The sequence below is a fragment of the Podarcis bocagei genome, assembly GCF_964188305.1.
Source record: "Podarcis bocagei genome assembly, chromosome: 7".
NCBI lineage: Eukaryota > Metazoa > Chordata > Lepidosauria > Squamata > Lacertidae > Podarcis > Podarcis bocagei.
The window spans coordinates 64,631,551-64,655,614 of record NC_138132.1 but is presented as its reverse complement, the minus strand read 5'-3'; the positions used below and the strand labels follow the sequence as shown (position 1 = coordinate 64,655,614).

At 43.0% G+C, this 24,064-nt stretch overlaps 1 protein-coding gene across 3 annotated transcripts in view; it reads right to left on the bottom strand.

The window, feature by feature from the left end:
* Nucleotides 1-9,796: 9,796 nt before the first annotated feature.
* WDR88 (WD repeat domain 88) overlaps nucleotides 9,797-24,064 on the bottom strand; it is a 17,337-nt gene continuing 3,069 nt past the window's right edge. For all 3 annotated transcript variants that reach the window (XM_081204030.1, XM_081204032.1, XM_081204031.1), the window contains 8 exons: nucleotides 19,654-19,717; nucleotides 17,256-17,394; nucleotides 15,168-15,297; nucleotides 14,195-14,379; nucleotides 13,431-13,513; nucleotides 11,486-11,554; nucleotides 10,988-11,080; nucleotides 9,797-10,003 (listed from right to left, as the gene is read on the bottom strand). In XM_081204030.1, the coding sequence (XP_081060156.1) occupies nucleotides 9,857-10,003; nucleotides 10,988-11,080; nucleotides 11,486-11,554; nucleotides 13,431-13,513; nucleotides 14,195-14,379; nucleotides 15,168-15,297; nucleotides 17,256-17,394; nucleotides 19,654-19,717 (910 nt within the window). In that variant the 3' untranslated portion in view covers nucleotides 9,797-9,856. The remainder of the gene's footprint in view (nucleotides 10,004-10,987; nucleotides 11,081-11,485; nucleotides 11,555-13,430; nucleotides 13,514-14,194; nucleotides 14,380-15,167; nucleotides 15,298-17,255; nucleotides 17,395-19,653; nucleotides 19,718-24,064) is intronic.

Below are 24,064 nucleotides of genomic sequence, written 5' to 3'. Positions count from 1 at the left end.
TAGCCCAGAAATGGAAACAAGAAGAAATTCCGACGAAAGAAGAATGGCAGACGAAATTAATGGACTATGCAGAATTGGACAAAATAACAGGAAGGATTCAAAACCTGCGGGACCAGAGCTTTACAGAAGATTGGAAGAAGTATATGAATTATTTGAAAAGCAACTGTAATCAAGAAATTATGCTAGTAGGACTACAAGAAGTTTTGTAAGGAGAAATATACGAAGTGTTACAAAGTTTAAAAAGATAGAGATGTTGGTTATGAGTTTGAAATGTAATAGAGAAGATAAGAAATGCATACTGAGAGATTAGATTGGAAAATTTTCAGACAGGATTGATGGAAGTCAAAAATTTGAATAAGATGTAAAAGTATGTTTACTGTTGAAAATTATATGTTAAAAAAACTAATAAAAAGTATATTAAAAAAGAAGAAGTCTAATATTCCCACCAGCATGAGAAAAGTATTGCGTACCTTCTGACTTGGTTTTATGTTTTTAACATACAGTGGAATAATACGAATTGTGGAGCGATGAGTGCCTTCCTTATGTGACCCCCTGTCTTTAATGCTCACACTCCATATCCTGTTTTCCAGTAGAATTGAAGCTGTTTTGGGGAGAAATTCATCAAATATAGTATTTGATAAGAAACTATGGGATCTATGTGAATTGTGGCTAACACTGTGTGAACATGGCTTCAAAAACTAGTGGATATGGAGTTAGTGGTTATGTGAACATAACCCTTAGGAGGAAGTATCAGACAAGCTATTCCACTCCCTGGGCTCCTTGTGAGTAAGAAGGTAGGCAGGTGGGGGGCTGGCTAAGGGCAGCCTGAAGTTGATGGGGCAGTGCCCCATCTACCTTATTGGGCCAGCTGGCCTTCACTGAGGGTTTATGCAAAGAGAGGATGGGGTGATTCTTCTAGTGGCGACTGGTCTGTTGGTAGTTTTCCACTTCCCATGATAAGAGCCTGAAAGCTGTAGGTTGCTCTGCCACCCACTAGCCCAGAAATTCGCAGCAGTAGTGCCTTAAAGTTGGAGCCTCCTTGGGTGATGCTTTCCCTACATGCAGAGTGGATGCTTACAGCAGGCTCCCTGACAAATTGTGAATATATGATAATGAGCTGTTAGTAACAGCATCTTGTTCCTGCACAATGAACAACTGCAGTGGGTTCCTTTGCATACAACAGCTACACCACCACCATCAATTGTGAAATAAATCAGGGTTAAACGTTGCCATTAACGACTTCATTTCTCTCTAATGCTTTAATTATCTGTACATAGTACAAGTGACAGGAAGAACATTGTGGTAATTCACACTTAGCAGTTTCAAAAAGGGTGGCTTGTTTTTGAGTAAAAGTAAAGAAACAAACAATGGATGGTAGGTTGGTAAATAGCATGTCAGTGATTCAGTGCTACCACTAATGTTTGGGCCAAAGGTCTCTTATTCTGCATTTTGTCCTAAAGAATTGGTCTTCAGAAGATATTGTCACATGTGCTTTTTATTTGAAAGTGCTGGAGTTTAGCCCAAGTCCCCACAACAGGCAACAGCGCCTCTGAATTGACACTTGATCTTGCACTTAGCAATTTATCATTCCAACCCATCCAGACTGCAAGAGGCCATTCCTAAATCTGCAAGACTGTTCCTTCTCATGAACTATTCTGGTTATTCCACTGCATGGTTTATTTTATACAAGGGCTCATTGGCCTTTGTTTTCAGTGCTTTTAAGGTTTGACTCTGGAAGATATGAAGTAAAAATAAGTGAAAGCTCTCTTGAGCCGGTACAGAGGGCTGTTTCCAAAGCTATTCATACTCATGGTAAATCCAATTGAATTAATGGACATGACAAACACAAGTCCATTAATTTCAGTGGGGCTAATGTGGGCATAATTTAGCTGCATACAATGCAGAGTCTCCATAGAGCAGGAATCAAGGAGACGAGCTACTCGATCAGATGGTGTTGTTTCTAGACAGGCTAGTGGAGACTGAGACCCACAATCCCTTTTGCTAGAAATTAAGCAATGTTCCACCACCTAGCCAAGCATTTTATATTGCGGCAGACCTGCTTTATATTAGCAATTACTTTAGAGCAATTGTTTAGAAAAAATTCATTTCTCCCTTGAAAGGTTTCAGTAGCCTTTGCTAATTGTTACCAAGGCAGCACAAATCAATCTTGTTAAACTCCTTGTATAAAGTGCATATTGTTAAGATTATCAATATATATTTGCAGGCCCGTTTAGATTTCCCAGCTCCCCTAAGATCACAGCTGGATAACCATGATGGGCTGCGTATACACCATACATTTAAAGCACATGCCCATCAAAAAAAGAATCCCGGAACAATAGTTTACCCACTCACAGAGCTACAATTTCCCTCCCCTTAACAAACTACAATTCTCAGGATTCTTTTCTGGGGGTGGGGAGTGAAATGTGCTTTGAATGTATGTGTACACAACCATCATTTACTGCAGAGCGTGTTGAGTTACTTGACACCTCCAACCTAAAAATTTACTTGGAAGAAAGAGCAGAACTACACATTACTGGTGGCTGCTGCCCAAGGCCTTGAAATAATAACACAAATACCTCCAGAGCTACAATAAAGCAACAGAAGACAGAGTCCAGTAAAAATCAACCAATCAATCAATCAATCAATCAATCAATCTAAAATTCAGAACAGATATAATGTTGAGAGATTGGACAGGAAAGCATTAATTCAGAAAGAAGTTTAAGCCCACCATTTACATGCATTTAACCTGTGTGCATAGCAAAATAAATTAAAAAAGAAAAAGAGGTGGGATTCTGGGAAAAATGATGTTGGCAGTCCCACCTGTCATTGAACCCAATGGGTTTTGACTATAAATGATTTTTTGCTTGAGACACATGCAGACTTATTGTATTCCCTCAATGGTTGCAGGAATCACTTGCTCACCATGGCAATACAGCTTGAGCATATAACACCAATCCTGGCCTGGCTGCCAATTAGTTTAAGGGCCCACTTCAAAGTGTTGGTTTTGACCTATGCAGCCTTTAATGGCTCAAGACCGCAATATGTCAAGGACCACTTCTTCCCATATGAACCGTTATCGGAGTGGTTTAACCATTGACTCCTAATTTTCCAGGGAAATGTAATTATGTGAAGGGAAGGGAGGGGTGTCTTCTGACAACTCTCAGCACCCTTAACAAACTACAATTTGCAGGATCCTTTGGGGGAAGCCATGACTGTTTAAAGTGGGGTAATACTGCTTTAAATGTATAGTGCAGATGAGGCCTTAATAAGCTCATTTTAAGGTATATAAATCTTGCCCTCACATCCACTCCTTGCCCTTCAGCTCTCTGAGAGGAGTTCCCCAAGTGCTGCTTTCACTTCCGACCAAACAACGCAACAGCTGGAACAATAATACACAAGCATCTCCCCACTTCCCTGTCATTCCTTATTCCGACAACTGATTTATATTGTGGCTTTTATTATTACCCTGATTCAAAAGTCATAACACGACAGTATTAAGTGATTCTGATCTACTTTAAGAGGCTGCATTTATTGTTTTCTATGCCTGCTTCCAAGCCTTTTAATAGTTAATAGAATATAGACTGTAATTTATTTTATTGCAAATCTATCCCCACCCACCTGCAAGCCATATAAAATCTAGTCATGGCTTGTTCTTGGGGGGGGGGGTGAGAGAGAAAGGAAATATAGGAAATATAACATGAAGCGATCCCAGTTGTACATCAAATGTACAGTAGTCCGATGAAAGTGTCATCCCACAATGTTCCGTTGTGTTGCTAGTGATGGAAGCCATGCTTAATAGCTTGTACTATTCAATAAAAGGATGCCATGTTGCAGAGAAGTTGCTGTTTTTCTTTCCAGTACAGTGCTCTTGTTATAAGGCCATTAATTTGTCCATAAGAATGGAGTCCCATACCTGTGACAGCCAAGCTTCTAAGAGATTTACATCCAGCTCTGATTTCTGTTGCCACTTTTGTTTGTGATTCCTTTTCCGCAAGCATTCTCTCCTTGGCAGTCCTGTCCTTTTCAGGAAAAGTACTTGGCGATGCTGCTCCAAGGGTAGCCTTCCACAGTGTTGCTTGTCTTTTGGTCATTGACCTCTTTCTGGGAAGTGACTTTGTTCTTTCTGCCTGTTTTAATTTTACGTGACATACCTGTACACCATTTGACTTCAGAAAAGTCCCTGAATTGCACAGTATTTCCTTCTGCCAAACCACCCCTCTGAGAAGACGGATTGTCCTCATGTTTTCACCTCTCCTTCCCCATCGCTTTGTTCTTTATACACGTTCCCAACCAATTGATCTTTGGCATCTTAACAAAGAAAATTAAAGTCCATTTTGAAAATGCTTGCAAAGCCATTTTAAATATGCCCAAAATGGAGAACATCCTCCAGAAGTGGATTATTGCTCCTGTGAGGCTGCTCTGTAGACCGGAAAAGTACCAGAATATTCCAGGAATGTTGAAGTCCCACAGGCTAAATTTCTGCTTCAAGTATGTACATAAGGCTTCCTCAACCTCGGCCCTCCAGATGTTTTGAAACTACAATTCCCATCATCCCTGACCATTGGTCCTGCTAGCTAGGGATCATGGGAGTTGTAGGCCAAAAACATCTGGAGGGCTGAGGTTGAGGAAGCCTGATCTACACTATTCTTCACAAGGCCCCTGTGGACTTTTCCAGTGCAAGCCACCCAAGTTGTTGTTGTTGCCACTAGCATTTACATTCCACCTTTCACCACACAGTCCTGGGGTGGGATTACTTATCCCAAGGGTTCACCCACCCACAAAGGCCTGTGGGAACAAGTACATTTAGACATGCCATTGAGATGTGTTCATTGACGAGGTTAGACACATCTACGAGGGGAGGGTATTCCATATTCTGGAGGTCACTATAGAAGAGGCCCTATTGCGTGCACCCCGACCCCCACCACATGAACTTCACATGGCAGTGGAATTTCCAGCAGCCCACCACAACCTTGCAGGACTCAACACATATCCTATCCTCTATGGGAGGAGATCCTCCTTCTGAGACTTGGGGTACAGTAAGCCTGCAACTTACCATGTGTTATGTTCCGGGGATCACACATAAAGCCAAAACCAATATAGCCATTGGGTTGGATGGCAGGTGGGATTGCCAAAGTCATTTCCCCCATAAGCCTGCCCTCTTTCCACCCTTATTTGTTTGTTTGTTTGTTTGCCACACATGTAAAGCTGAATGCGCACAAGTTAAAAGCATGTATGTAAATTGTTGGCTTACTGTAATCACGGTAACCCAGACAACATTTTTACCAGTGGTTGTGTTAGCATCTAAGAAATCATTTACAGTCATACCTTGGTTCTTGAACAAAATGTGTTCCGGGAGGCTGTTCGACTCCCGGAACTGTTATCGGAGGCTGTGGAAGTCGCACCGGATGTTCGGCTTCCAAAAATTATTCGGGAGTCGATTTGTTCGGGAGCCAAGGTGTTCGAAATCCAACGTACGACTGTACTCACTTAAAGCTGCAGTCCTAACCACAGTTGCCTGGGATGATCCCCAATGAATTCAGGACTCACTTCTGAGTAGACATAATCAAGACGGTGCTGTAAGGCTGCAATATTGCCCTTGAATTATGCTGGTCGGACCAGGGTAAGATTGTTACTAAGACATCAACCACAGGGCAACCCTAAGCATGGGCATAGCCAAGTGGGGGAAGGGAGGGACAGCTTTCCCACCAACAATAAAAATAAATAAAAATACATAGCAAACTGAGGTTCTGTCCCCCCTAACAAAAGGCCTGGCTACGCCCATGACCCTAATTAATGATAGTACAGGGGAGGTAGGACAGTGTTATGGCGACATAAGGTCCAGTCAGTGCAAGTCTCCATCTTTGGCATAATGAGGAGGAAATGGGCAGCTCTGGAGGCTCTGAATGGGAGGATGGGGGAAGAGGTCAGGATAAAGTCTGTAAACCTCACCAAGGTACAAACCTCCACCATCACTGAGCTTTGCTTGTGAAAGTCCCAGTGACACTTTCTGACCACTATCCAAAGTGAATTTCACAGAGTCCGATGGGAGTTCCTCCCTAGTAATGGTGTTTAGGATTGTAGCCTAAACTGGATCGACCCTTTGGGTTGGATTAATCAACTTGATAAAGCATTTCCTGGCACATATTGATGCATGCCCCTCTGCGAGTTTTCGCCTGTATTGATGACGGCAAGGAAATAAGCAGGGACAGCAGTGGTTCCGGATTAATCTGGACAACTACACAAACACATGACTATAAATAGATGAATGAATGAATGAATGTAGAATGATGTGACAAACACTCTTCCCTTCAAAGTCTGCGTGGTCGGAATAAGCAGAATTCTGAAAAACATACCATACCTTGTCAAGTTTCTCTGTGTGTGCCTGTCTTAAGAATAATGCGTCACCAGTGGGCATCTGCTGAGCATCCTCGTCACCATGTTAAGCAACAAGGAAGGAAGCATGAAAGAATAGGAAACATTAAAGAATAAAAGGGTCATCCATGGGAGCTGGAGGGTGTTTGCCCCTATGCCTGGCATAGTTAAAAAGTGGCCCTGTTTAAAGGAAGGAGAAGCACACACGCACAGAAATCGGCAGTTCAAGTCTAAAAGATGCAGGCAACAAACACACTTCCGTGTAAAAAAATAATAATTAAAACGTATTTTCTGCAAGATGTCAAACTACTGCCACACGTAAGATTATCTCTGTCTCTTGTTATGATAACCCATTTTTGCAAAAAGGTGTACATTTACTCGTGACTGCAATTGCAAAGGGCTCAGCTGTGGGTTTGCCCCCCCCCCCGGCGCGTGGATCCGCGATGGGGCTGCTGCCGGGGGGTGGGGCATGGGGGCTACTCTTAAGAGCGCCTAGGAAGGGCATCGGGCATCTTGCAAAGCGGGCGCCTGGCCACGAGCCTCTTGCAAAGCGGCGCGCAGCAGCAAAACCTTTAAGCAGCACCTGGAGCGAAGGAGGCGGAGGATCCGAGCGCGCCTCTCTCGCTTTCTCCCGCCGAGTAGGGCGGGTGGGCATAAAAATAAGGCCGCCTCCTGCAGGAGCAGGCAAAACAGAGGCGACTCCTCTGCAGGCACCGCTGGGATTCGAACCCAGGATCTCCTGTTTACTAGACAGGCGCTTTAACCAACTAAGCCACGGCGCCGGCCGGTAGGGTGAGCAGCGGAGCAGCCTTCATGTACCTCCGAGAGGGAGCAGGAAGGAGAAGGAGGAAGAGGAAGCGGCCTGCGGGAGATGCAGCCGCGGCTGGATCCGCACGTGGACGGGAGGCGTTCTTCTGCATGCCCACCCACCGCACTTCCTAAGGATCAGGGACCGGCATCGGGATTTGTGTATTTTTGGGGGGCGGGGTGTTGATGGTTTGTAGGGCTTGTACTACAGCTCAGCTTTGACTGAGAGAAGCGCTTTGCAAAGATGCGCAGAGGGAGAGCCCCTTGCAAAGATGCAATTTCCCGGGGAGTGGGACCCGCTGAACTCCAGCGGAGCTTACTCTGAGTAGACGTGGGTAAGCTTCAATAGGACCCTCCAGCGGCATCGCACTTCTCCGAGGGTCGATTCTGCTAGAATCTGCGGCGCCAACTTGAAAAACAATATTTTTTGGTGGGGGGAGGCAATTCCCGCCCCACACAATCGATCGCACACACACCATATTTGGAGATGCTCATTAACTTTTTGGGGGGTCCTCAAATATTTTATTGGGGGGCAAAAGCCCCTCGGCCCCTGAGAGTTGGCTCCTATGGCTGGAATAGATCACAGCATTGTAGAGTTGGAAGGGACCAGGAGGGTGTAGAAAACTTGCAGGGGATCAAACTTAGCTGGGAGGGCGGGGAGGGAAAGCTCAAGGCCCCCTCCCTTAATACCCTCCCCCCCAAAAAAACAGCCTTGTGCAGACTAAGGAGGCCATCACAACAAGGAAAGGCCACAGGGAGGGGGCTGTCGCTGGAAGGACTGGGGGCCTCAGTACCCCATGGGCCTGTGCTTCTGAGCAGAGATGGTGGGTTGTAGCCAGGGTCTGCCAGAGACATTTTGGCATCTGAGGCGACCCCTCCCCTTCCCCATCAAGGAAGGAGTAAGTGGAGATCTACATAGAATCATAGAGTTGGAAGGGACCCCAAGAGTTATCTAGTCCAGCCCCCTGCAATGCAGGGATCTCAACTATGGCAGATGGCCGTCCAATCTCGGCTTAAAAACCTCTAAGGAAGGAATGTCCAACACCTCCCAAGGGAATCTGTTCCACTGTCAAACAACTCTTCCTAATGTTTTAGTTGGAATCTCTCTTTTTGTAACTTGAATCCGTTGTTTCCAGTCCTACCCTTCAGATCAGGAGAAAAGAAGCTTGCTCCATCTTCGATGTGACAGCCTTTAAGTTATGTGAAAAGGGCTCTCAGATCTCCTGTCGGTCTCCAGGCCGAACGCACCCAAGTCCCTCAGGAACAAAAGAGGGATAAAGGTCTACATTGGAATCTGCTGCCAGTGCCACTGCGGATCCTGACACCTGAGGTAGTCACTTCACCTTGCCTCATGGCCTTGATTGTAGCAGCATCTATCAGTGGTTCTCAAACCCTTTTGGGCCATCAAAGTTCCATAAACTCATCTCCAGTGCTCCCTATCCTTTCCTACAAAAAGCATTATTCAGAATAGGGGTTTGTTCCCGTGTTCCTTAAAACTGGCAGTCTACATTTATGCACGTATGTTTATCTACATTTGCAAATGCAACCAAATATGAACACACTTCAAAGATTCAAAACGTAGAAGTAGCCATCTTGGTCCATAAGAAAAATCCCAAAATCTGTATCGGGGCAATGCTTTTATTGGGCCAAGCAAAATGTCAGACAATTGTGGTCACACCTTCAAGTTCTCCAGAACTCTTCAGTTCCAAGGAATTGATTATTCAGTGTGGCAGCAACTAGTCTCTGGAACTTCCTTCCCATTGATATTAAAAGGCATTTTTGCTGTATTATTTCTGGCACCTGCTAAAGGCTTTTTGTTTAGGTAAGTCTTCCAGAAATAGTTTTAAGATGTATTTTTATGCATTTTGATAAATTTCAGGTTAACTTGCTATTAATGTTTGATTTTATCAATATTTTTAATGAACATTTCATATTCTATGTAAACTGCTTAGAGGTTATGTATGATTAAACAGCATATAATTCTGTTAAGTAAAATAATATTAAATCAGGCTAGAAGATAGCCTAAGGTGGAGGGGAGAAAAAAATTTGGTTGATGCTGAAATTCATGGGGTCTGCAACTGATGAAAATCTCCAAGACTGAATGTGGGAGACATTCAAATGATGCTCTGCTAAATTATAGAAATCACACCTAACAGAGCACCTAACAGAGCTTCCCTTGAATGTCAGCAACCTTCTCCCACTTTCCTTTTTGAGGCTTTGATCAGATTGAAGCTTCATGGCTTGCACACTATTTTGTGACATTTTGATTGCCCTAATAAAGGTATTGCTCTAATGTGGATTTCAGAATTTCGAAGACTGCAAGTTCCACCTCTCAGCTAGACTCGTGTTGCTTAATGGTGCACATGTTGTTTAATTGTTCCGCACTAGATTGAGATTCATATGACTTTCCTCTTGTATCACTGGGTTACTTTTTCAATTACACTTAAGAGAGGACCACAGTGGAACTAGAAGTTGTGTAAATCCACTTGGCAGTACTTATTTTTTTTATTTTATGCTTGTCAACCAGTAGGACGCAGTGGATCCTTCAAATGACTCTATTCCATAGGAATTTCAGTATGTAATTAAAGACTAAAAAAACAGTTCCGAGTTCTGTAAATGCAGGCAAATAACTTTTATCGCTTAAAAAATTTCCAGCAATGGCCTGTTGCTGATTCCTTTAAAAATCAGGAGGCAGTGGAGGCAATGGAGGGGGATCTGGTGGAACACTTTCTTTGTAACTTGCCAGCCGACAGAAAACACAATTGATTTCTACTTTATCTTCATCATTGTGGAAGAGCAGGAAAGACTTCTTACATTCTTCACACTAGATTTTTTTATATAGAAAAAAATAACATATCAGTGGTTCAAACAAGAGGAATTTCTATTCTAAAAACAAACTGACACGCAGACCCATTTTTGCAAATGCTAATGAATGCTTAGCAGAAATCACTCTATAAGAGACATTCAGCATGTGCTCCTAATTTTTTAGTAGCATTTTACTAGGTGACAGACCATACTGGGTTCACTTAAGTCCCATCAAAATGAGCGGGGCAAGATAAAAATGACTTAATTTCTTGGTTGCAGTGCAGTGCAATCCTGTATGCGTTCAGTCAGAAGCAAGCCCCATTGTGTTCAATGCTGCTTGCTTCCAGGAAAGAACAGGATTGTAGCCCTACAACTCAATCCTAACCATGTGTGCTCAGAAGTAAATTAACACTGCAATTCCATCTGGTATCAATACATTGTTTCGGCAACTGTATTGCATCCTGAATTTGAGATGCACTGCCGCTAGTCTGTGCAGGGACAACGATGTACCCAGACACATAGACACATACATATGTGAGCCTGCCTACCTTCCCCTCAGATATTTTTTTGCTGCCATAGGAATGTCATGCTGGTAGCTCTTGTTCCTGTCGGGAAAGGATATGGGGAAAGCACCAGCTGGCTGCTGGGTGTTATAGTGTAAAACATCTGGAAGCACCAGGCCAGGGAAGGCTGCTATGCACTATAGGATATGCAGCTTCCTGTTATTCAGATGTTCTCCTTTATTATGGTTTCCGATATTCAAGTGTGACATTCAAAACCAGTTCCAGATTTCATCCCTGACATAAATGATGCTCTGCCCTTCAACATTCTTTGATCCAAAGGCTGTGAAATGCACCTGTGGCTCGCAGAATGGACTTTAGGGCACATAGGATTCGGAGGTTGGGGTTTGCTAAAAGGAAAAGGAGGAAGCATATGGACATACAAATAGAGAGAAACATTCTTGTAGGATAGTTACATCCAAGAGAGGAATAATAAGACTGACCTTTGCTAACTTGGAGCCTCTTGTTCTAATGGCTTGGACCACCACAGGGACTTCATGGGCATCTGCAATGTCCCAAACTCTCAAAGTACAGTCCTGAAACAATGGAAGGATTTCTATCAATTTACAGCAGGGGTGGATAACCATTTTCAGGCCAAGGGCCACACCTTTGGGGGCTGCATGTCAATGTGGGCATGACTGAAATGCAAAAGTGGTTGTGGCCAATTTTAAAATATTTAAAATGGAGGGGATCGAGGTGTGGGTGGGTGTACAGTTACACATATTTTTTGGCACCACAGACTCATAGCAGGAGGCCCACGAGAATGGTCTTCAAGGTTTTCTCTTTTTTTAGGACAAACTTGTCGGGGTTTTGAGGGGCCCACAAAAAACCTTATGGGATTGAAGTATCACAATGAGGTATCTACGGAAGCAGTCGGGAGTAGGAGGAAGACAGCCACTGAACTATGTTTCCAATTATTTAACTAAGCTTACTGATGATACCTTTGAGGCAGATACAAGCCACTTCTTGTTGCTACTCAAGGCAATGTCTGTCACCCAACCTGCATGACCCTGTAAAGAAACAGTTTTCCGATTACACAAAAATGGGATTTTGTTCACCCTTAAGACATTTGTAGAGAGCCAAGTCCTACTGAACTAAGTGCAACGTGCCTCTGAGTAAGCATGCTTATGGTTGCACTATTAGTTTCATTGTTATTTTATTTCAATACTACTGAAGGCCTTTTTCTGTTGTGAACATCACAGATGAAAACTGCTTAGAGGTGCATTATAAGATGTATTCTACATTCAAGATCTTTGGAGTGTGAGTCTTTTGTGACTCTCTGAGGGAGAAAACCCCCATCTGTTTCTGGCATAATCTAATCAATACTTTGTATTTTTTCTTAAGCACTTACATACAATTTTAATATATTATTTTAAATATAATATTTTCCACAGAACTTCATAGTGAATAGTTTTAATTACTGTTATGGAAGAACTACGGTTCTGTTCCCCTTTTCCGGCCGATGCATTTGTCATTCTGTCTGTTATGAGAAGGGGAGCAGCCCTACAAGAAAGGGGCCTCCTGCCAGGGTGGAAGTTCTGTTCTGATGCAAACAAACATTGCCACCATTTCCTCCCATGGCACCCACGGGTGTCGGGGTTCAGCCCTGCACATTTCTTTTGTTTCTATACTGGCCAGAAAGTGAAGCTTCCACTCCCATGTGGTGCCAAGAAACTTTGACAGAAAAGGGAAGGGAGAAGGTGGAGGCTGCCTTTTTAAAAAAGAAAAAATATGGGACCGTCCCACTGCCTAGGAAGCTTGGAAGTGGGGAGTAAAGCAACTGGAGGTGCTTTGCCTGTGAGTTTCAGTGTGTGTGAGAGAGAGACCTGTGTTATATTTTGTTTTCTGTGTGGGATTTGTGTCTTTCGTCTGTGCGTGCTTTCGGGGAGGGGAGTTCTCTGAGCACCATCACTTTTCCTTCCGCGAAGTTGAATCGCCTTCTGGAGGCAAATACGTTTTGGCGCTTGAGGCTCAAACCCAACCTCTGCCTTGCTACTCAGTTCCCTGGGCAAGTTATTTGCTTTTCGTGGCTAGCCAGCCTGCAGGGCGGCCATTTCTGTTGTGGTGGTGCCCTGCCTCGGGGCCGGCCCAAGACATTTGGTGACCTGAGGCGAATCGCAAACTGGCACTCTTCCCTCCCCCGCCACCAGGGAAGAAGTGAGGAATGAATATCTACACCAGGAACAAGGAAGGAGTGAATATTGACATCAAGCACAGGGGGAAGTGTCAAAGCATCTTTGCCCAAGTCAGAATCAAAGGGGCATCACAGAGGATCTACTGTCCTTGCAGATCTGGCAACCCGAGGCAGTTGTCTCACCTTGCCTCATGGGTGAGCCAGCCCTGCCCTGTCCGCAAGAGTTTCTCAAATTTTGAAATGTGCCCACAGCCCCAAAAGAGGCTGGGGACCCTTAACCAACCTCAAGCATTATTGAATATACAGGCCTCACAATGTTATGGTTACCTACAAGTGAAAATATTGGGTGTACAATTGCTGTTCAAAAAACTGTGATGCTTGATCATGAACCACCCTAGGAATTATGGCTTAGTTTCCTAGCAACTACAACTCAATGGCTTAGTGCCAGAGGTGGAAATGTGCAGAATATGGTTTCTGAATTGCACTATCAGGAGATATGTGGGCACTGCCCAATGGATCAGCTATAAAAGCGGTGAAATTGTCAGTGTTTTAAACATTGTTACTGGATATCAAACATGACATGAAGAGATTGAGGAAAAAAGAGACACCAATTTAATTATTCTTATAGAAAGAGCATTTTCAAAAAAGTTATCTTTCATTTAGGAACTGATCTTGCATAGTCAGTTGGAGTTTCACAGCTAACTTAAGCAAAATTAAGTCCTCCTTTGCCCAGGCAAATGCTTACACAGTACCTTTAAACATAGCTTTTTATATGCCTCTCGTGAGTCCCAGATAACGATTGTTTTGTCATAACCTCCAGACACCACAAGCGATGCTGAAATATAAAATTATGTCAGGTGACTGCCTTGTGCTTTGTTATTAAATAAACTAAGATTCATTCATGCAGGAAAAAGTGAATGAATATTTGACTTTTAATACAACTGAAATACTGCATTAAGAATACTAAGCCATATCTTTCTATATAATAAAAATGTAAAAATGTCATCACGCAGCTCCCATTGGGAGATTTCTAGGCCACATCACAGGCCTGGATTTGCAGGAAGTCATGGTAGGGGAAAGGAGCAAAAGTGAAGGTATGTTGCAAAACAACTGCAGTAATGGCATGAGAGCGAGAAGGGGGAGAGTGGTGGTTTAAAACAATGGCAGGAGTTTGAGTAAAGTGAGGATGGAAGCATACTGATGGCGAAAAGTGGCTATTTTAAACAGTGGCAGAGGTTTGAATAGAATAAGCAGGGGCTGACACAGCATCATAAAGCTTGACATTTTATTTCTCTGCTCAGACATGTTCACCTAACAATAGTCATCAAGTTCAGTCTACCTCAATTAAATGAGCAACCATTTAATCAAAACGGAAAATCATTTCATTCTGAAAGTTGAGAACTTAATTAGTGGTTTGAGCATGACCCCTGTGACTCATCTGAAATAAACACACTTTTCTTTCACATTTATACATTTGCGTAGAAGGTGCCATTATATGACATTTCACATTACTCACCATCCTTACTAATATCACAGCAGCCAACTATTCCTATGTGGCCCTGATCCAAAATAATGGGTCCATGAGAACGGAACTCCCCTGTCCTGATATCCCATAACTTTACGACTTCATCCCAACCTGCTGTGCACAAATAATGGCCATCCAAGGAGAAACGGCAATCTGCAATTGCGTTGGTGTGTGCCCTGAAAAAGATGTGCAGGTCACTGCAGCAGGATACCTTCAAATTTACAGTGTTGACTCTTCTGTAGGGCACACTATTTGACCTCAGCCCTGGTACTGCAGAAAAACCCCAGTTACTGGTCAGTTGCTGCTCTTTCTGGCTATCCTCATAGCTGTAAATGCTTTTTGTCCCAGGCACACAATGCCCTCCAAACGCTAGCTTTGGACAATCACCTGTGAAGTGCAAGTAAAAGTAACACTAGTCTGGACATGGTAGATCAGGGGAAAAGATGAGTTGGATGTTCTGAGTGCAAACAGACATACTTTTAAAAATGGACTCCTGTTTTCTTTCTCAGAAAAACGGTTTGGCTTCAAAAAAAGAAAAAAAGAAAAAGAAGAAGTGCTATGAAATTAATGAAATAAACAATCTTTCATTAAAGGACCATTTTGTTAATATTTTTTTAAATCATATCTGGAAAAGCATTAAAAAATGGATAGTGTGGATATACTGAGCTGTGATAGGCTCAGCTGCCTGATACGTCACTGCCAAAATTAAAACAGTACTGCCCAAAAAGCACATAAAAATATTTTGAAAAACTGAACTCTCAGCACTCACAAGTGGGAAAACACAGGAGGGTGACTATTATGTGGATGGGCCTCCCATAAAATGAGTGTGAAAAGTAGATTCCAAAATTAACATCTAGTTTAGTGGAAGTGGCCACATTACCCATTTAACTGCTACAGATTTTACACTAATAGGAAGCAGACTTCATGAGAGCCACATCAGTAGCTGCTTCACTGTCTCTTTTACCGCTCAATTGTGACTGTGGTAGACTGTGCTATAATATCCCAGAATTTTAAAGACATGTCAGATGACACTGTAGCTATTCGTTGGTTCTGAGGATCAAAACGACATCTTCTCACTGTGCTTCTGTGATACTCTGAAAGAAAGGAACACTCCAAGTAACAGGCTGCAAGCACTTTGGACAAGGTTAGAGCTACCAGCTAGTCTGATGGTTACTCACATCTGAATTTCAGCTTATTGTCATGGTTTTGTTATTTTAATGTACGTCTCTATAGTTCCAAAACATAGCAGGAACTGAAACACTTGCACACACAACAACTAACCATCTAAGTATGGGGCAAAATGTCAGTTTAATAATTCTGAAGTAGTGACACTAATACTTGATATTTTTTAAAGTCAGTTTACACACCCACCACTTGATTCCCAATTTATTCAACTCTTAGCAATTTTACACATCAAAAACTAGCCTTAGAATTCACTCTGTTAATTCAATTGGCTCAATATTGTGCCATAGGAATGTATCCTCAGGAGATATATGTGGTGTGTGTATTGTTATAGGTTTGGGGGGGGGTCAGTCTGGATGATACCCATTGGTCCCTTCCAAACCTGTGATCCTGTGCGAGGTTAGAATCTACAAGAGGAAACCTGGTAAACTGGTCAGACTTAAGTATTGCTATTTACATGTCCGTAGAGGTTGCCATAGAGACAAATGGACGGGCCTTTTCCCAACTCACCTGGCTTGATGTCATCCTAGGGTGGGGAACAATAGGCTAAGGGGGGAGGGGGGCTGTGCATGTGTGAATTCTGGCAGACACTGGAAGCTGGAGACTGCAGAGATATGTCTTGCTCCGTGCTGGACTCAAAAACTGTGACTTGAGGCTTCCCTAGTACATTAAGATCTGTTGGGGTGTTCATGCTGCGAGCCTCTCCATCCTATGCTTAGATCAGGGGTAGGCAACCAAAGGCCCGGGGGCCGGATGCGGCCCCATCACCTTCTCAATCCAGCCCACAGACAGTTCGGGAATCAGCGTGTTTTTACATGAGTAGAATGTGTCCTTTTATTTAAAATGCATCTCTGGGTTATTTGTGGGGCCTGCCTGGTGTTTTTACATGAGTATAATGTGTTCTTTTATTTTAAATGCATCTCTGGGTTATTTGTGGGGCATAGGAATTCATTCACAACCCCCCCCCAAAAAAAAAATATAGTCCAGCCCACCACATGGTCTGAGGGACAGTGGACCAGCCCATGGCTAAAAAAGGTTGCTGACCCCTGGCTTTGATCATATATGTTTCAATAAAACCATATATTGAAAAGATACCACAGTATATCCATTGGCTGTCATTCAAAGGAAACCAGACTCTAGGTAAGCACAGAAACCTGTGGAGTATCTTGCTACTCAGAGATTGGGGTGCATGCAACAATGTATACACACAAAATTTCATTGGGTACTTGGCAAACAATGCTTGCCACTTATAGCCATATTTGCATTAGTTGTCATGATAAGCCACATAAATAGGGTCACTGAAGCTTTCAGCTGTGCTGTGTGCTGTATTGTGCTCTACAACAAAGCAATAGAGCAGAACTAAAATATTTAACAATTTTTGGAGCATGTACAAAGACATGCTCCTTCTAGGGTGATATGTAAGAAATCCATATATACTCTAGATGCAGGTAAACATGTACAATATGCAAACGGACAAGGGCACAGCCAAACAGAATCGTATCCTGTACACGTTCCACTGAAGTGAGAGGCATGTGTACGTCTGGGAGTCTTTCAACAGGTACAGTGGTGCCCCGCAAGACGAATGCCTCGCAAGACGAAAAACTCGCTAGACGAAAGAGTTTTCCGTTTTTTTAGTCGTTCCGCAAGACGAATTTCCCTATGGGCTTGCTTTGCAAGACAAAACGTCTTGCGAGTTTGTTTCCTTTTTCTTAAAGCCGCTAAGCCGTTAATAGCCGCTAAGCCGCTAATAGCCGTGCTTCGCAAGACGAAAAAACCACAAGACGAAGAGACTCGCGGAACGGATTAATTTCGTCTTGCGAGGCACCACTGTATAAAGAAAAGGATCGTGACCAAGTTTTTAAAATTTTACCTCTGACATATGCCACCTTTTTCGCATCTTCTACACCACAAATGAATAAAGCATTTTCCAAATCTGAACTGGAGGCGACGTACTTGCCATCGTGAGAAATATGGCATGACGTCACAAGGCCATCCTGCTCTAGAGTCCACTGGAGAAGAGAAGAGAAGCCCTTGAGGTTATGCTTTTAGGGTTAACGATCAGCCAAGGACCAAACATATGCACATGAAACCAGATGCAGCTCAAGTTACTTGTGACTGAGACCAAGGCGACACTCCCACCATGTACCTGGCAGCGTGCAGAGGGCAGACTGGATCACGCTCACATGTTTTAAAAAAAGAATATTTAATTCACTTCTAAGCATTTATACAAGGTGTGACCGGAAAGTTTGGTGAATGGTCACAGAAATCAGACAGCAAGAAATATTCAAACATACAACCGGTGTAGCAGGAACCACCACCCCCCCCAATCATTCAGTTTGTACAAACTTCACACACTCACACTCACACACTACATATGCCACACTTCTGTTATAAATTCATAGAAAAAATCAACCATACATCGGATTTGCACTGTTCCATTTTTGTTTTACTCCATATGACAAGGACTATCAAAGGGGGGTGGCTTGGTTCTGGTCAGCCACAATCCCTTCACCATCCCAGCACATCCACAGGAGCCCTGCCCAGTTGCTATGCCAACCCTGATGGTCCTACACAGAAGACAATCAAGATCACAAAGAACTTGCATATGGGAGTGGATTCAGCATGGACTGAAACAAAGGACAATGATCAGATCTTCCCTCTGGGGGCAGGAAACTGCCAACTCCCCTTTGTCTCCTGGAAGTGACTCATGGGGAGGGGGAAAGCCAGGTGACAGGACACTCAGGTTACCACTACAACTCCTCCCTCAACCCCTCCTTTCTGTAATGTATGCATGATGTCAACCCCTCCTTTCTGTAATTTATGCATGATGTTTCTGGGAGTGGGCTTGACCTAGAGGATGGAAATTTCAAAAGTTTTTATAAGGTCTTGCACACCATCTTTCTTGGTCTTTCCTCTCTCTTGCAAGTGAGGGGAACACCCTGTTGCAGCAGTTCAATAAAGGCCAAGCCTACAGGCTGCTGTTTTGCTCCAAGTTATCCTGGTTGGTGTCTTTGTTTTTGTCCAAGGGAGCCCTCGGATTTTTCCGGTAACACCGGCATTGGAAACCCACGAAATGCTCAAAACTGTGTACGGAGATGAAGCTGTAACCTGAAAGACAGTGTTTGAGTGGTTTGAGCGTTTCCACGAAGGTTGGCAAACCACTGAAGATGTCCAAGCTGCTGTGACAAGGGAACTGAAAGCAGTACGAAAAGAGGGCTTCTCCAGAAGTTTCCAACAGTTTTACAAACCTTGTCAATGGTGCATTGTATCAGAGGGGGCCTATTTTGAAGGCCTGTAAGGCGTGTATGTTCAAATATTTCTCACTGTCCGATTTCTGTGACCATTCACCGAACTTTCCGGTCACATCTTGTATTTATGCCTCAGAACAGATAAGGCTATGGTTCACGCCCGCCCCAGTCCTGTTTAGTAGGAACAGTGGGTAAGTTCTGAAAGCTTAATCCTGGTCAGAAATCATATATAAATACATGAAATGCAGCACACATTTATCTTTTGCTGTAATTGTTTTTTTTAATTGTTTTGGTTTTTTAATCACAGGATCAAAATTGAATTAGACCATTAGGGTGGAACCAAACATTACACACAAATGAATTTAACCGATTCTTATGGAAAGCCCTCCACATGAACGCTTACTTGACACCCATTCAGATATGTCATGCTGGTTGGTGCCAAAGACGTTTCTGTTTTCCCAGGACTTTCACTCCAAGGTGTTCTGTCACTGGCTGCTGTTTTCACGCAGTTTCTGACTGTATGCTTAATTTTAAAAATTATATTTCTGATTTTTGTAAGCTTATCCTTGGAATCCGTTTGAAGGCCAGGTAGAAATCCCCACAGAAAAATCAACGTTTGTTCGAGAAAAGTCGTTTTGGGAGGAGTTGATATGGAGCAGACAAGTGTTGAGATTACTGTATTATTGTTATTTATTAAATGTATATACCAACCTTTATCTGAAGATCACAGGCCAGTTGACAACATAAAAACACAAAATGCATAACATAATAGTAATAAAAAACTATAACCCCACTACCACCAATTTTCACTGCAAGAAACTTCACCAAACTATTCCCCCATTCCAAATGACTGCATGTGTTTGCAAGGATAAACATTTGAGTAAATAATAATAATAATAATTTATTTCCCCAGCCACTCTGGGCGGCTTCCAATCAAGTGTTAAAAACAATACAGCAAAAGGGAAGTTTAGTTTCTAGTGATTAAATAGGGGGTTTTAGATAAAAAAAATCAATACATACAAGCACTTTCCCTGTTTCAGTATCCCAGGCCCTTAGACTTTTATCATACGATGCTGTTATCAACCTAAAACATTAAACACATTTACATGTTCAAAGACAGCAAAAATGTTTGATTCATGCTAATTAATTATTATTATTATTAAGATAGCAATAACAAATAGCTTACGAATGTTCTTTATGCTCCGCTCCCATATTCTGGAAAGTCATCCTCCATCATATATAGTATTTAGTGATCGTCCACACTTCTGCTTGTCCCCTGCCTCAAAAGCATGAGCTGGAATGGTTTTCCGCTTAACCTGGGCTTTCTAAGCGTGGTTCCAAGCGGTTTCCCCCTTGCGCAGCTCCTTTCGCAGGGAAAACCTGCTCTTTAGTGCAAAATAGGAGCAAATGGCAATCTGGAGAAAACCCAAGTTGTGTTTGCTCCGATTGACTGCTAAAGAGCTGTTTTTCCTGGGGGAAAGTAGCGGGAAAGGAGGAAGCATGGATAAGCCCTCAGGATAAGAGAAATGACACTATAGATATGTCTTCAAATACTACAGCTCCCTTTTGTTCATTAGAGTTACACTCAAACTGGAAACTGGGATGTTCCACATTTGCAAATCAACTGGTGCTCGCTCTCTCTTATGTGATGTGCTTATGGAGGAAGCAGAAAACCCTGGGAAGCAGGAAAATACAAACCGCTCATGTGGCTTATAAGATATTTAAGGGGGGAAATCATATGACTTAGTTGTGGCCACTGGGTAGGATGGAATTGTTTCTCAAAATCCCTGGGCCAGCCCACTTTTAAAGTGGCAACAAAAGTTTCTGCCCCTATAGCAATTAAGGAGCCGAGCCAGGTGCAATGTAACTTAGGAGGAATCCTATGTTCTCTGGGGCCTTGTTCCTTCCCCCTGTGTAACAGAAGCGGCATACATTAAATCTCTCCCACTGAAGTTAATGGACAGCCCCAGACAACCACTTTTCTCAGTCCCACAGCATCAGGAGCCCAAATAATTCTGCAAGCCTCCACAGCTCATCACCGCATGGTTGCAAAGTGCCTCTGGAGAAATTGTACCTTGTGTATTAAGGCCTGCTGAATGGAGCCACATCACTCTGAGTCATAGGCTCCCATAAGTCTGTGCCATTCCACTGGCCCACACTTCCAAGTTAGCTCTGTTTGGCTGTGCCCCTGGGTGCTAAGAGAGCAGAAAGGCTGGGATCCTGGGAGGCTGATCAAGCCAGTCCGCCTTCTGCAGTGCCTATGTGGTGGTGCAGTTGCTGTCTGGAGCAGTCCTGCTGTGCCCTCACCTAAAATAACTGCTGGTAGAGCAACGTGGCAGGTAAACTTTGCCTTGTGGGCATCGTTTTTATAACCTCCTGAACTGAAACTCAAATCCAACCTCGGTGCTCTTTCACACTAATCCTCCCGGAAGCTTCTGGTGCTGCTCTGTATGAGTTTACTCTATTACAGTGGTACCTTGGTTCTCAAACTTAACCCGTCCAGAAGTCCGTTCCAAAATCAAAGCGTTCCAAAACCAAGGCACGCTTTCCCATAGAAAGTAATGCAAAACAAATTAATCTGTTCCAGACTTTTAAAAACAACCCCTAAAACAGCAGTTTAACATGAATTTTACTATCTAACGATTCCATTGATCCATAAAATGAAAGCAATAATCAATGTACTGTACTATAAAATAAATAAGACAGTATTGTATATGATAAAAATGAAAATTTAATTTTTCTTCTTCTCTGCACTAATGGTACTCATTGTTTGAATGGGGGGCTTTTATCCATTTCTGCAATCAATCAATCAATCAATCAATCAATCAGTAGCTGAACTGAGTTCCACACAGTCACAAAAACAAATTAACAGAAAAAGCCTCAAAAACGAAAACAAAAAATAAATAGCAAAAACAAAAGCGCCAAACTTAATCCATTCCAGAAGTCCACTTGACTTCCGAAACGTTTGAAAACCAAGGCACAGCTTCTGATTGGTGCAAGGGCCCCAGAAACAATAGCTGACAGCCGCAATGGATGTTCAGCTTCCGAAAAACGTTCAAAAACTGGAACACTTACTTCCAGGTTTGGGGAGTTTGAGAACCAAGGCATTTGAGAACCAAGGCGTTTGAAAACCAAGGTACCACTGTATAGACATTTCTGCTCTTCCTTTACCATGCAACCATCTCCTCTTGCAAAGAATATAAAACAGTCTGTTCACACAGACACCCAGCAGAATGGGAGTGGGTGGCATGGTCTGATGATGAGTGCTTTGAGGAAACATTTGGGCCACAACAGGTCTTGAGCTTTCTCCTAGGTAGACCTCGGACTTCCCATGCTTGTTTCCCACCTATTGTGCTCTGAAGCTGGCTGGGAGTTGTGACTGGAACAGTCCTCCTTTCTTCCCTGTTGGCCTGCTTGGCAAAAGGCTAGCTGCTGCAGACGGCTTGTGTTTGCGCTGCCAGACAATTTGTACCCATGTCAGACAGCCCTGGAGTCTGTGGGAGCTGCCCTCCTTCCAAATGCAACACGGCGGAGAAGCAACTGCGTCTCGTGCTGGTTGCCTGGTTTTCCTTGCATAGACTAGGCAGGAAAATATTCAAGCTTCATCACATCCTGCCTTATATCACGGGGTCATTCAGCTGTCGCCCCCTGCATGGCTAATATGGGGTTGCTGTTGGGAAACGGGGCAGGATTGCCAGAGATGCAGTCTCTTCACTGTTGATGTTGTTGCTATTATGGCTTTTGTTCCTATGGCGACTGTTGAAATGTTGCCTCTGCTGCTGATGGCTGTGCACAGAATCCCAATGATGGAGTGATGGATGCCTGATGTACTGAGACCACAGGATTGAGCTGTCATTGGACTCAATTTAGAATTTGCGTGCTATTCTGAATATGAGGTTTTCTGGGGCTAGCTTTCCTCTGCATTTTCCGGCAGCTGATGTTGCTTGGTAACTGCTCTGTCATTGACACAGCAGTAAAAAAAAAAGCACTAAGGTCCATTATACAACAAAGATATTCAATTATATTTATCCCAAGGTGGATAAGTATCTATATTTGTCTCCCACAGTTCATTTTTCAGCACCCTCCATTAGACCAAAATAACAATTTTTCTTGACTAATCCAGAACGTAAGCACTGTTATCCTAATGGCCATTCAGTATTTTGACAACTAATGCAGTGGTCTGGTCTGTTAAACCATAAAAGGCATTTAGCTCTGGTGTAAGATGAATGAGCAGTGAGCTGGTTCATGTAGCTTAAAAGTCCCAGCTACTCCTGGCCACTCAATGCCATGGGCAAAAAACCGCAAAGTCTCGACTTGATGTGTTGCCTGAACTCAGGCTCAGCTTGTGGGTTATTTTCTCTTCAATGAACAGTAGCCCAGCTTTGTTCTTGGCTTAGCACTCATGGGTTGTTGGGGAAAACAAGCAGCCCAGGTTCAGATGACAGGACAATGCAAAGTTCATGATTTGTTTCAGCACAGTCAGGAGCAAAGGAGGAGCAAAGCAGGGCTTTTTGAGCATGCTGGGCATTGGTGTGAAATTGCAGTTAAACATTAGGTATGGTTTAACGTGGCATGAAGATGATTTTGTTATCATGCTTGTTTGCTTTCCTCTTATCTATAACCAGTCTGGATAGCTAATGTCTCTTCTAAATTAATTAGCCATAATGCGAAAGCATTGATTTAATTGAATATATTGTACTGATTTGCATCGCTGTTATCTTTTAATGAAAAGAGTTAAAAAAACAAAACAGTGGTTTATAGAAACTCTTCATGCTTCTTAGCTGGCTCTCCACTCAGTTCTGACAACAGTTGCACTGACGTCTTAAATTCAGCAATGTAGCAAATAAATGTGGGAGCAAAAGGAGGCTTAGCTTATCTCCGTCGCTTGAAGATGCCTCTGCAAAACTGTACATCTTCACACAGAATTTTCTTCTCTTATCAGCTGCACTCACTGAATGCATCTGATCTCTGCAAGTGGCATGATGATAGTGTCTGGTGAGACCCCAGCCACCCCACCATCTTCCATTTGTCCCAATATGAACTCATGGAGTAGCACTGCAGATATATGCTCCTCTTGGCTCCTCCACATTGTAGCAGCCAGACTCAGTGGCAATACTCTCTCCCAAGGAATAATTGTTAGTCTCTTGCAGCAAATACAACAGTTTTGTGGCACCTTAAAGACTGGCATATATAACATGGCATAAGCTTTTGCGGACTTCATTACATGTGGTAGTAATACTATATCAACACTGAGTTAAAATCTAATTAATCTATTTACTTTTTTAATAAAAAAGATTCAAGTATTTTATAAGATATATATAACAACACAGTTGTGGTAATAATTTTTCCTACTGGCTTTCTAAGGCAGGACTGCATTGACTGTTCTGTTTTGTCATCATTCTTTTCCCTGTTCCTATAAACCCACTTGCTG